Below are 12921 nucleotides of genomic sequence, written 5' to 3'. Positions count from 1 at the left end.
AAACAACCATATTAGGTGAATTGTTGCAACAATTACAGATAATCACAATACTACAAAGCACTGAGAAAATCTAAATGTTAATATTTTTCAGTTCGCAAACAGATGTTTGGTGACAACACCACTATAAACATGGAAAGAAAAAAACTAGATTTCTCCACCCAACAGACGTATGGAGAGGAAGACATCTGTCACAAACATGCTGCTTATTTGCAAATTGTGGTCTCTTTCCTTCTTCTGCTTCATCCAGAAAATCTCCTATCGGTCCAATTCTGCTTCTATTCACATGGTAATTTTAACAGGAACACAGGTCAGAGGAACAAACTTAGATGTATTTCAACATACTCAGATCAAGAATTTTGAAATGCACTGCAACACTGAGTACAAGCAACAGGTCGTCAAAATTTACAAAAACTTTACTGTTAAAATTGTTATCATGGTCATCATGAAAGGAGACTATCTCTGCTTAGGTGGAATAAAAGTTGACCACTATAATGTTTTGACATTGTTTAATAAATAAAAAACTATTTCCTTAATCATGAGAAAAAAATTAACCAAATTTTCTTACAAGCAGATATCACAAATCAGAATTACATCTCAAACTATACAATAAGCCATTTACATATAATTTTTTCAGAAAATATTTCAGACAGATTGATAAAGTAATAAATCATTATTGGTGAAATCTCCACTTTATTACAAGCTTACACAGTTTCACTACTTTAATGCTAATTGGTAACTTTGGTACTTTTCTGAATTTACATAGAGACAGCCAGCATTTCTGCTGTATACCTGTGTAGTAGATCTTGCAAAGAAAAAGGCCTGACCAAATAACTAATTTGTGATGTAAGAATTAGGTCACCTTTGATGCCACACAAGAGATATGGTTCTGCACAAAACAGGGAAATCCAAATCCCAAATCACAACTAACCAACCTAGACTAGAAGAGCAGATTTAAAGGAAAATTCAGTGATTTCAACATACATGAACATGACAAGGTCTTTAAATTATATTCTGCTTAGAATACATAGTTTCTTTATTAATTGAGACTCTCCAGGCAACAGTAGTACAAGATAAAATAAAAAGAATGGCATAGAATCCACTATTGCCTGAAGCACCTCAATTAACTTTCTATAAAATTTCCAACACACTTAAAGAGAGCGTTTTATGATTTTAATGACAATATTCTACATTTCTGATGTGGATAAATTAGTTTGAAGACAACATATTTCAACAAGATTAGAGATTATTATATCCTAGCTACCCAGAAAATTTATTTTCCTATACTCTCTGAGCATTTGCCAGTTCTGCCCGTGACTCATTTGTAATGGCAGCTCCCTTTTTTGCTTCCCTTTCTGTGTAACCTCCTACTATACAGTTACCAAATACCATACTTAATTGCTTAACATATGTTGAACAGTGAACCAGGTTAATATACTTTTAGCATTCTCCCCTACCAACTAGAAACAACTCACTTGCTTTTCCAGTCTCACTTCAATTTGTGCTTTAGCCCAATATTCACCTCCCACCTCACCACTGATACCTGAGTTCCTCCCTTCCCTTTTCATAGAAATAAAGTGGAGCTTGTAAAGAACTAATCAAAAAATCATCCCAACCTAAAAGGAAGGAAAAAAGGCAGCAAAAATACGCGCATCAAGGTCAATTCCAACCCACATCAGTTCCTCAATGGAGTTCACAGATGCTAGGTTAGAATAATGGAGAAAGATGCACAAAAAAATGGAAAGAAATGGATGAGCAGCAGCACAATGGCACATTTTTGGCAGCTGGAATGGTTTACAACATTTAGTTTAGCACCAGTTTAGAGCATTTCTAGAAGTACAGTGCTAGTTTTGGTTGATGACATCATCTATCACCTTTTAGCATTTGTGCTACTGAACTCACACAATCCCTTTGTTTACCACAGGCTATCAATATCCTCATTTTCAAATTGTGTAAGCCTTTTTTCAACTGATCTTCTCTTCTTGTGGGCTTTTTTTTCCCCTCTAAGGAAAAACACACTTAGTACATCTCCACAGCATTATTTTTTTCTACCTCTTCTAAGTTTCTGTATTGGCCGTCAACATGCAAAACTAGATAAAAACACATAAAGGACTGCAATTCATGCATGGTTGTATTTCTGTTGTTTCTAATAAATTTTTAAAAAAATTCCTGTAAGAAATGTGGCTTTCATACCTGTATTTTCAGCAGGTCTTAAATTGGCTAGAGCAACAATCTGATGCCCAGCAGCAACACACTGCATCATATTATAGCAACTGTCCTTCCCACCACTGTAAGTAGAAGAAAATAGTGACAATTAAAAGTACAGATAAAAGTTTTAGCCCCTTATAGCTTCTGACTAACTGTTCAAAAATAAGTATCATCAGAGATGTTTATAAAGTTTTGAAATATGAAGAGCTGTAGAATACTAACAGTAGAAAAAGAATGACTTCACCATACATTTACTACGTATGTATAGTGCCTAAAAACAGTAACCATAAAGCACATAACCACATAATCTTGCTATTAATCTGCGAGGTTACATGAAGAAGAGCCACTGACACTGGAGTATCTTCAACACAGTCTTTTACTCCAGAGACAAATTACTCTGTACTCCTTACTATTTAACTTGGATCAAAAACCCAAAATCTGTTCCAGTGAGTTGCCAGTCAGGTCTGCCATGTAGAGGTGATGCTTAGGGACACATTTTAGTTGTGGACTTGGCAGTGTTAGGTTAATGGCTGGACTCAATATCATAGAGGTTTTCTCCAACCTCATTGAACCTATGTCAGGAGTAACATGTCTTCTTCATGAGATATGTTGCCTACATTTTGAACGTATTTCCAATCAACACTTTGAACATACTTCCCACTCTCAAAAACTTTAATTTTACATGCAGTAGTTTCAGTTGACACTGCGTTGAACATATAAATTTTTTGCTGCATTTAACTGCAAATAAAAGTGATTTAAAAAATATAAAAGCAAGCATAACCATATTCTCATATAAGGCCAAGAGACAATACTTCAACACAGAGGATACAATTAATTTTGACATTCATTCAAGATCTATGGGAACCTTTTCCAGAATCAGGAAAGAATCCTGTTCTCTTGATGTAACTGAAGAAGTGTCTCTATGGATTTTAATCAATATAAAAAGAAATATTACAATCTACAATAAGAGTGCTCTAGAATACACACTGCTTAAAAGATCCATGTTCAGACTCACGGCCTTCAAAGCACAGCTGCACGTAGAGATTCCATGCAGCTTCTTTAAAAGGCAAGGCACAAAAACCATGGCAGCAACTGCAACAGAGATGTATACAAGCTCTGTAAAACTGCATTTTGTTTTAGAATCACTGAGACATGCACAGGAGAACATATAGTACAAGCAGGCCTTGCTACAAGACCGTTGTGTTCCATGTGGTCACACTATTTATTAACTATTTCTACCTGAAAGGGAGTTGGAGCAAGGTGGGGCTTGGCCTCTTTCCCCAGAAAACAAGTGAAGAACAAGAAGAAATGGCCTCAGGCTGCATCAGGGGAAGTTCAAGTTGGACATTAGGAAGAATTTCTTCATGGGAAATGTTGTCAAGCATTTGAATGGGCTGCCCAGGGAGGTGGTGCAGATTTACCCCTGGAGATGTTCAAGAAATGACTGGACATGGCACATGACTGGACTCGTTCTAACTGACAAGTGGTAAACAGTCAAATATTGGATTTGATAATCTTAGGAGGTCTTTTCCAAACTAAATGATTCTGTGATTTTGAAACAAACTTCTTCAGAATTTCCAGCATTAAGGTCCCCCTTTTATCTAGCCCTTTACGCAAGAGCTTGAAAGTGCCCTACAGGAATGTAACCCTTTAGCTATTCCCTTCAATTTCTGCTTTTATCCACGCAAAAATTCTGTATGCTGCCTTTAATTTTATGTGTAATTCAAACCTGAAGTAGAAATACTGTAAAACATGGCATCCTCTCATACTTAACAGATTTTCATAAAGCAGCTGCTTCTGTTTCAGTGATAAAAAGTAAATATAAATATATATTCCTACTCTGAGGCTCTATCTCTACCTAACATTCTTCTAATACATACTGACAACTTTCTTCTAACCTACATACAGACATCAAAAAATTAAAAAATCATTCATTAATTTTGGACACCATTCTTGATAGCTTGAAAACGTAGATAGTATTTACTTGATTATTTGAACTCCCAGATTTAACAGAGTTATGAGACAAAGACTCTTTTCTTTCTGAATAACTTTATTGTAAGAAAGGTGTCCCACTAGTTCTGACTTCAGCTACAAACACTACTTCAGAAAAACAATTGTATGACAACAGATAATTGCCTATGGTATTTACAGTATCTTAATATTTCAAAAAATTGAAACCAAAAATTAAAATGTCACTGGAATGAATCTATTCATCCCTTCATTTAATGTGTATATATATACACACATATATATGTATATATATATATATATATATACACACATTTTAAGATGCATATTGATGTCCATAATGCTTACATTGGACCACCAGTTAGAAGGTGGAAATTTGTGCTCACTGAATCACATGCTATTGTGCTATTATTTATTCTTTGTATTATTTACCATAGCCCTAAAAACTAACAGTACCAAGAAACAAATGAAACAAGACTTTGCAAATTAAATATAAAACACAGTATGGTTAAGGCCAATGACACCAGACAGTCATAGTCTATGGACAGCATAGTCCATAGAAGGGAGATGAAGGCAAGTACTGAGATAGCCTGGGGGGACCCCTCTCAATTCCCAGCACAGAAAAAAAATCACAAGGCCTTTTTGTAGAAAGCTCTGAAGGGAGGCCAGTCAGGGTTCTGCAAGTATGTTAACAGGCAGGCTTATAAACAAAATACCAAAAGAAAAAAACCTGGGTAACCGTGAAGATATGAACCTATAAAAGACTTCTGAGCAAAATTCCTTTCTATAGGCAAATATAACAACGTACAGTTAAGAAAATTCTAGAATTTTAAAGAGTCGAAAAACATCATATTTCAGGTTGAAGACTAGCTTTAAAATGTCTATGATTTAGCACAAAGCAGAATGCAGGATTTACCCCATAAATACTACCTTAAAACAAGACTATCAACTTTTAGTGTGGCCAACATTCTATAACAAAGAAAAAAAAAAACAGGTTAAAGTAGTTTCATACATAATCCTGACCTTTGCAAAAGTAAGAAGCATTTTTCAAATACTTTTTCCCCCTCTGATCTTTGGCTAGATCTGTTACAAAGACTTCAGACACTTTGATGTCTCTTTAAAACTCTTCTTAAAACTATTACTGAAACTAAATCCATCCTTGTAAAATAGGCCATTAAAATAGCAATTGTATTAGAAACCTGTTTATAGGACTTTATTCCATCCTGCCTTTTAACACATTCCTCTGCTTAAAGAATAACAAAGTAAATAATCCTGAAAGACAAAATCTTATCTACAAAATAAAATAAAAAAATTGAAGCTGATTTTCCCTACACCATATTTGAGCAAATCTTGAAAAACAGACATTTCCTTTATTGTCTCCTCTGCATGATGTTTGGAATGATTTGCAACTATTGTGGCCAAACTCCAATTTCAACAAGGTTTAATATTAGACATTCCCTGGAAGAATTTAATACATTAAATGTTTAGGTTAAGTAAATAGCTACTGCACCCAAAAATAAAAGTACACAGTTCACATCTGCACAATTCTTTTCCATTTAGAGGTCTCCTAACTCGTTATTTTTTAATTAACTATTGTTTATTCGGGAAAAACACATACATGTCCTTATTAGAAAATGTCAATTTCTAGAGAAAAAAAAAAAAAAAAGAAAATTTACAAGAACTGCAGAAAACTAACAAAGAAACTTACAAAAAAACATAAGGGCGAGGGGCCTGCAAACACAGCAACCCCTGACACGGCTGTGTCCAACTGCAACGATTTACACGAGCTAGCTTCATTATTTTAAAACTGGCAAAATTTAATCTCTCGCAAAAAAAACATACTACAAAAAGAAATCTATCGTTGGGAGTTGAGGAAATCTATCCTGACACAGCTCATGATGTTTGGAAAGCAAAAGCAGCTGGACATTGAACTGCGAATGAGCAGAACCCCCTTTTCGGAGCAGGACAAGCGGCCCACGCTCCGCGCCCCCGGGAAGGCGCTGCCGACGAAGAACCCGGGAAACCGGAGAGCAAGAGACCGGGGAAATAACTGTACGTGTTAAGGTTTTGGATTGTTTTTGTTGTTTCTGGGGTGGTTTGGTTTTGTTTGTTTGTTTTTTCTTGTTGAATTTTTTAAGAGACCCGGTTATTTTTGAACCCTTCGGTAACACGGGAAGGACCAGAGGAGAAACCGTCCCAGTCTCTCGCCGTGCGCAGGCAGGGACCGGCCCGCCGCGGCGCTCGGATGCGGGCAGCGCACGGAGCGCAGGCAGAGCCGGCCGGGAGCCAGCCGCAGCAGCGGGACGGGGCCGCAGGAAGCGCAGGGGCGGGCGGAAAGGGCCGGGCGGGCCCCCGGCTGGCGCTGGGTGGAGCGCGACCCCCGGGCGGGCAGGGCTTCTCCGCGCCCTCCCCGCCTGCGAGCCGCCCCTCGCTCGCTCACACAGGCGCTCCGGCAGCGCGTTACCTGATCAAAGCCACTACTCTCATGTTGCTCGCGGGCCGGGGGCGGTAACACTGACAGGGAGGTGGGCGACAGCCGGCAAGCGCAGCGGGGAAGGAGCGTGGTCGTACAGCCACGCTGGGCTGCGCACGCCGCCGGCTCCTCCGTTGCTGCCGCTGCCGCTTGGCCGCCTCCCCTCGGCGGGCCCTCCTCCCGGGGCAGGCCGGCAGACTGCCTGCGCGGACCGAGGCTCGGCGAGCCGCCGGCCCCCGTGCCCGGAGCGGTGCGCTGCCTTCGCCGCGGTTTGGCGAGCCGGCCGGGGCGGCGGGGCCCGGGCGCGGCCCGGGGCGGGCGGCAGGAGGGCGCGGCCGCGGAGGCAGAGCGCCGGGCGCCTATGGAGGGCAGGCCCGGGCCGGCCGCGTGAGACCATCGGCCTCCTGCCGCTTCCCGCTGCCTGCCTGTTGCCTTCTGTCTTTCGGCGAAGAGCTACGGACCTGCTCCAAGCTGCCTAGGGAGCAGGGCTGACCGAGGGAGGCTGTCCCCTCCCCATGGGGGGACTGAGGGTACAGTCGCAACTGCACCGCGGCCCGGGGCAGGAGTTGCAGCGGGGGAGCAGAGGTTGCGGCAGCGAGGATGGAGGAACAGCAGAGCTGACCTGGCTGCCTCGCTGCTCTCTGCTCGCAGGCGAGCGCAAAATGTCCAACTACATCCTCAGGTTCAGCTGCTGCAGACCAAAAATCTGATGTCGTCGTCTGATCCCTGTTTTGGGCCAATTTTCTGAGCAATCCCGCTGTGAGGCATGACATGACAGACACGCCTGTAGGTTTGCAGGCTAAGTCCAAAGTTTACCCAGTTGCCCAGTCTTTTGACACCTGACATACAAGTTTATTTCTCCCATGTCACGGGAGAAACGTGTGAGTTAGTTCTCCCGAAGGAGCTTTATTGCTCGACTAACCAGCAGATATCAGCAGATAAAGCCCTTGCTGTTGGTATTGTGGCAGGTTTCAAGCAGGAGTTTAAGAGCCCGCCACTCTCCAGGCTTTGGCTCCTAAGGCCTGTGAGACTAAAATGGGGCAAGGAGCCACTGGAGCGCTTTTGGTTGCCCACCCTGGCTGGAGCCAGGGACCAGCACAGTGCCTTGGGGCTGCCTGCTCCCTAAGGTGCCAGCCTGGCGCCTGCAGTGACCAGAAAGGCTCGTTCACGGTTCCTGTTGCATTTACTTCCAACAAACTGCAGATAGCACACAGAAGGCTTTGTCCCTCAGGCTGGGATAAATGCTTTATGCACTGTGAGTGCTAAATTACCAGTCCTCTGTAACACATTATACAATGCTATATAACAATCTATACCGCTCAGGCTTTGCATTAGTTCCTTACACAAAGGCCGCTGAGTATGAGGAGATAAGATGCCAAAAATTATTCTAAAAAAAAGCATTTTGTTATAGTGATAAATGTACCAAAATAAATGTGTAGCAAGACAAGTATATAAGTTAGGGTTTGTTTTTTTTTATGTACAGCTCATGAAACAGCTTGAATAAACGCTTTTTTTTTTTTTTTTTTTTTTTTTTTTTGTAAGACGATTTTAGTCAGCACATGATTTATACAGTAAAATAGAAGTGAATAATTATGGGCAGATATGAAGGTGATGATGCCATTCTAAATTACACTTTTGGAAATGACAATTGGTGTAAAACTTATTTGCTAAGTAGTTGTGAAGAGGTAGTAAACACAACAACAATTTTTCTGCATTGGAATAATTGCAAAAACATACATTTAAAAAAAATCTTCAGTTCATGCTCTGACCATCACAGGCCAGCATTGTAAGACAGAATATTTGATTTGCCTTGGAATTGCTTGCAGGGCACTTGAGTTTCCTACTGCTTACTGATGATGACATAATGTGTAAACCTTTAAAAGCTTTTTCTGCTTTCAAAACGTCCTAGGTAATCTAAAAGAGGGTGTCTTAGATGTGAAATTCTGATGAAACCCCAGGAATTTTTTCAGCTCATAAAAGTAATGGAGATCTCTTCTGAACTAGAAGAGAGGTTTTAGCAGAGATTACTAAAATAAATGAAACAATAGTGCATAGTACATGAACTAGTAGAAAATAACCAGACTTCCGAGGAACTGTAAAAAAAAAACAGAGCAAAGTTACTTGATTAATTGCACAGAAAATAAAAAAAAGAGGAAGGTAATTTTGTGATATACCACCTCTATATTTTTTGGGTTTGAATGGTATATGTTTACTTTTTTATTATCACAAAAAAATCAGCTAGTATTTGTGAGCACTTAGAAGATGCTTATTTGCAATACTTAGCAATGACACATAGAAAGGAAAAATAATGTACATAAATCATTCTGCTTTGTAAAATGGAGAGGCCATGTAATCTATAGCTGTTACCAGACAGCTTTAGAACAAATATTCAAAGACTTGTAAAGATCTTTTAAAGCATTATTAGAAGATCTGCAGTGAGTCATTGTGAAGTCTTTCATTTCAAAAAGGTCTGCTGTTATTATTAATTTGTTTTTGATACGATGTAACTGGGCTTCTGGCAGATAGTTCCATTGCATTCAGTTTTCCATCTTTCATAAAAAAACAAATTTCCAATTACAAGTCAGACTTGTTTGAAGTAGAAATTAAATACAATACTGTAGGATCAAGGTCTACTTCGTTTACTATAGTGCAACTGGAATTTTTTGCTTCTACTTGATGAAAACATCAGTAGTTACTTGCACAAAAAAAAAGGTGCCATTTGGGTGCCAGAATTTGTGAAATATACCAAAATTGAATTAACAAAGTGGGATTTCAAGACAAATTTGCTTTTTACCCAAAAGGATGCTGTTTTCAAATTATGTGGAATATATTCTATGAGAAAATCTGTTGGCTTTCATTCACCTAATGGAATAGCTCTTGTGTGGTGTCACTGCTCTTAAAAAGTTCTGCCATATGACAGTGGACAAAAGATAGTGCATTATCTCTCAAACTGCTTGCCCCAAGACATTCTGCTGTACTGCCACAGCAGCTCAAACAATAAAATCCACCAAAGCTGCCTTTCATCTTGGGGGAGTACTGGCTAGTTTGTACAGAAGGCCTGCAATGGCTCAGTGTTTCTTTTTCACCCTTTTCTGCCTAGAAAGTTGAAAATAATGATAATGAATTAGTATAACTGGAGGAACCTGTCAGAGGATTGAAAAAAGCAATGCAGTATCCCTAATGATCTGGAATAGTTAATTAAGTTCTCTTATAAATGAGTTCCAAAAATAACTTACTTTCAGTAAGTTATTCTGAGAAACAGTCATTTTAGCATACCTGAGCTGCAGTGCCTCTTAGCAAAGGGCCAATTATCTCGTGATTGGCAGTTAAAGGTGAACTAATGAAGTTCTTAATTAAAAGATTTCCTATTATAATCACCAGTAAGTAACAGAATACTGCATATATAAAGCAGATATAATGTTAGAAGAATATTTCCATTTTGAAACAAAGATTTTGAAAATTGTCTCCACCTTTGCTTACCAGATCCAGTATGGGAATGTTGGAGTTTTCATGGGTGCAGTTGGCAGTATGCCACTATGGCCTTTATTAGGGTACCTTGCTCTGACTCTCCTACAGTCAGAGGTGTTTTCCTCATTTAACAGGTTGCAGAATTTTTTGCTGCTCTTAATACCCAAAGCTCTTCGTGTAATACAGAAAAATGGTTTGAGATTTTATAAGAGAATATGTTGGAGTTTTAACTAAGAGATTGGCTGCAGGGTTTCTTTAGCTGCCTGTCATTGACAGCTTCCCTGAATTTTCACTTACTTCACAGTAAACAGGATATTTTCAATTTCTCTGTTAGATAAACTAGAATTATATTTTGAGAAAAAAAAATCTGGTTTGTCAGCATGAGATGCATTGACATAAAATCTGAATAAAAGAAGTTTCTCAGGCGGCATCTCTCCCCATACAGATGTACAAGGACTTCAGGTCCTACTGTCTGCATTTCTACAGCTCGACAGATGTAAAGAGTATTGCTCTGAATGCCGCATAACCACGCTAACAGTTCATTATGCCCTAGATAAAACAACTTGTTAAGATTAGCTCCAGCACCTTGTCACACAGATAATCTCTTTTTAGACCAAAATAGGCGTACATTCACTTAAAGTTGATCTCCAGCCATTCACACAGACAGGGCCCTAGTGATCAGCGCTGTATGTGAAGAATAACTTATTTGGCCTATGGTCTCCTTGCTCTTAAGTGCTCCATATAAACACTACTAAATGTATATACAGCTAATCCTATCATTCTTAGTTCTGGTAGGACAGGGCTTGTCATTTTCATAGGTAATTTGAATTCTTTCTGCAGAACTATGAAATTCAGGAACTTTATTTTTTTCCTTTTATAGAACTTTTTAGGACTCTCAGACCAGTATTCATTGACCACTATGACAGAAAAAGAATTTTACTTAAGGTAGCATTATATACGTTTTTGACTAATAAGTAATTGTCACTATATGATGTCATATCTACCAATCTTCTGAGAGTCAAAAGTAAAACATTAACCTTATAAGGTCATGCCTCTGTCAAAATGACCAGTGTTTCCTTCAGGCACTACTAGTGCAAGTGCCTAAATTGATATTCACTGACAGATGACAGTTTTTTTCACTTGACTAGATGAGTTTTCAGTGTTCGAAATTTTTATTCTATTAGTAAAAGCACTAACATTAATTACCACCATGAGAAACTGTTGAGTGTGACTGGCAAAATCATCAATTTACCTTTTTTCTGTTCAGTATAATCTATGGGCTATAAGTGTACTTTTTCTCCATGTGAAGTCTTTATGTACTTTCAAGACAAAAAAAAAAAAAAAGATGTCTGACCTCCTCCAGGTCACTAGAAAGCCTGTAGTAATAAAGGAGTTTCTATTTTACATATGTGTATCTTGATTGCAATTGAAATTTAAGTGAGGGTGTTATATTTACATGTTTAAAGCACTTTTATATTCTCCTCAATTTTTCTTCCTTATTAAAATAATGGAGTTTTTGGAAATAAAAAATTCAATTTTTTGTGGAAATTTTAAATACAAAACAAATTTGTGAGCTAATCTAATGATACATTGAGAAAAATGTAGATCAGAGATGGGTTTATTGTAAAGAAGTACATGCATAAGATTCAAAACCAAGTCCCTGTTATATAACATGAGATGTTTCCTGTGAAGCTGTATTAACTGCCAATGAAGACTGAAGATAGAAATTGTGGAGTGTTTCTGCATGTTATAGACTATTAACCATTCTAGAGAGGAAGAAAGAGACTAGGCTCAGTAATCCTTAAAATGTGTTCATCATCCAACAAATTTGAATCTAAAACTATAGGCTTTAATTTGTAGGGAGTTAGCCATCTAACTGCAAAACGCCCAGAAAAAAAAGTAGTCATGGATAATAATTCATGAGATCAGAGAGAAATTAGCTATCTAGTTAATGAGGTTAAGCTACAGTATCATCTTCATCATCCTGAGCTAAACCACTGAGATCTCATAGGCAGAAATGGTGGGATATTTTCGCAGAGACACAGAAATTTAGAGAAACGGCTTTCAATGAAAAGATTCAGAAAATGGAACTGCTGCAATGAAAATCTAAAAAGGAACTCTTGTCTCTTATTGTAGTGGTGTATAATTTGAGATCATTCCTCACTTAACTAAGTGGTTCTACAGTTCATCATTGATTAAAACATTTGAGTAAGTTAAAGCTGGTGAAGTTTCAGGGGAATAAGCAAACAGCAAGTTTTTTGGCCCATTTGTTTCATTGCAAAAATCCTCCTGTACCATAAAATATTTATAACAGAGCTGTAAGTAATAAAAAGGACAATTTTCATTTCACTGTTCCTATTTATTCAATTTTGTCAGTAAAAATAACATTATTAACTTTAACAATCAAATCAGATTTTAATGTGGCACATTTAGTACTCTTCACCTCACAGTTTTATTTTTCAAGAGAGAATTAATCTAGTAAGTATGGAGCTGTTTTAACCTAATTAACAAAGTAGTGAGCTTAATTTTGATGCAGAGAAAGCATTTAATTGCTGAAAAGAAGCAGCAAATCAGTTTTACTTGCCAATGTCCCATTGAACTGTATGACATCATATGTAGTATAAACCACTTGACATAATCTGCCACTGATTTTGAGTCCTGAAGGAAGGGTGGCTCTGACAGTGCCCTTTGAAATAACATTGAGGCTTCAGCTCCCATGTCAACATCATGCTCTAATCAGTGCAGTCTTTTTTGTCACAGGGTCTTCCACCTTATAATTGACCCTGACATATGCTATTCACTCTACC

General features: G+C 38.5%; 1 protein-coding gene across 1 annotated transcript in view; it reads right to left on the bottom strand.

Moving 5' to 3' along the window:
* The window catches only part of DPH6 (diphthamine biosynthesis 6), a 186333-nt gene extending 179386 nt beyond the window's left edge, over positions 1 to 6947 (bottom strand). The window contains 2 exon segments of the mRNA XM_056493602.1: positions 2191 to 2285; positions 6638 to 6947. Of these exon segments, the coding sequence (XP_056349577.1) occupies positions 2191 to 2285; positions 6638 to 6660 (118 nt within the window). The 5' untranslated portion in view covers positions 6661 to 6947.
* Positions 6948 to 12921: the final 5974 nt, after the last annotated feature.

The sequence above is a fragment of the Oenanthe melanoleuca genome, chromosome 5 (genome assembly GCF_029582105.1).
Source record: "Oenanthe melanoleuca isolate GR-GAL-2019-014 chromosome 5, OMel1.0, whole genome shotgun sequence".
In the NCBI taxonomy this organism is placed as follows: Eukaryota; Metazoa; Chordata; class Aves; order Passeriformes; family Muscicapidae; genus Oenanthe; species Oenanthe melanoleuca.
The sequence above is the reverse complement of the archived record's forward strand: the minus strand, read 5'-3'. Positions and strand labels throughout refer to the sequence as shown.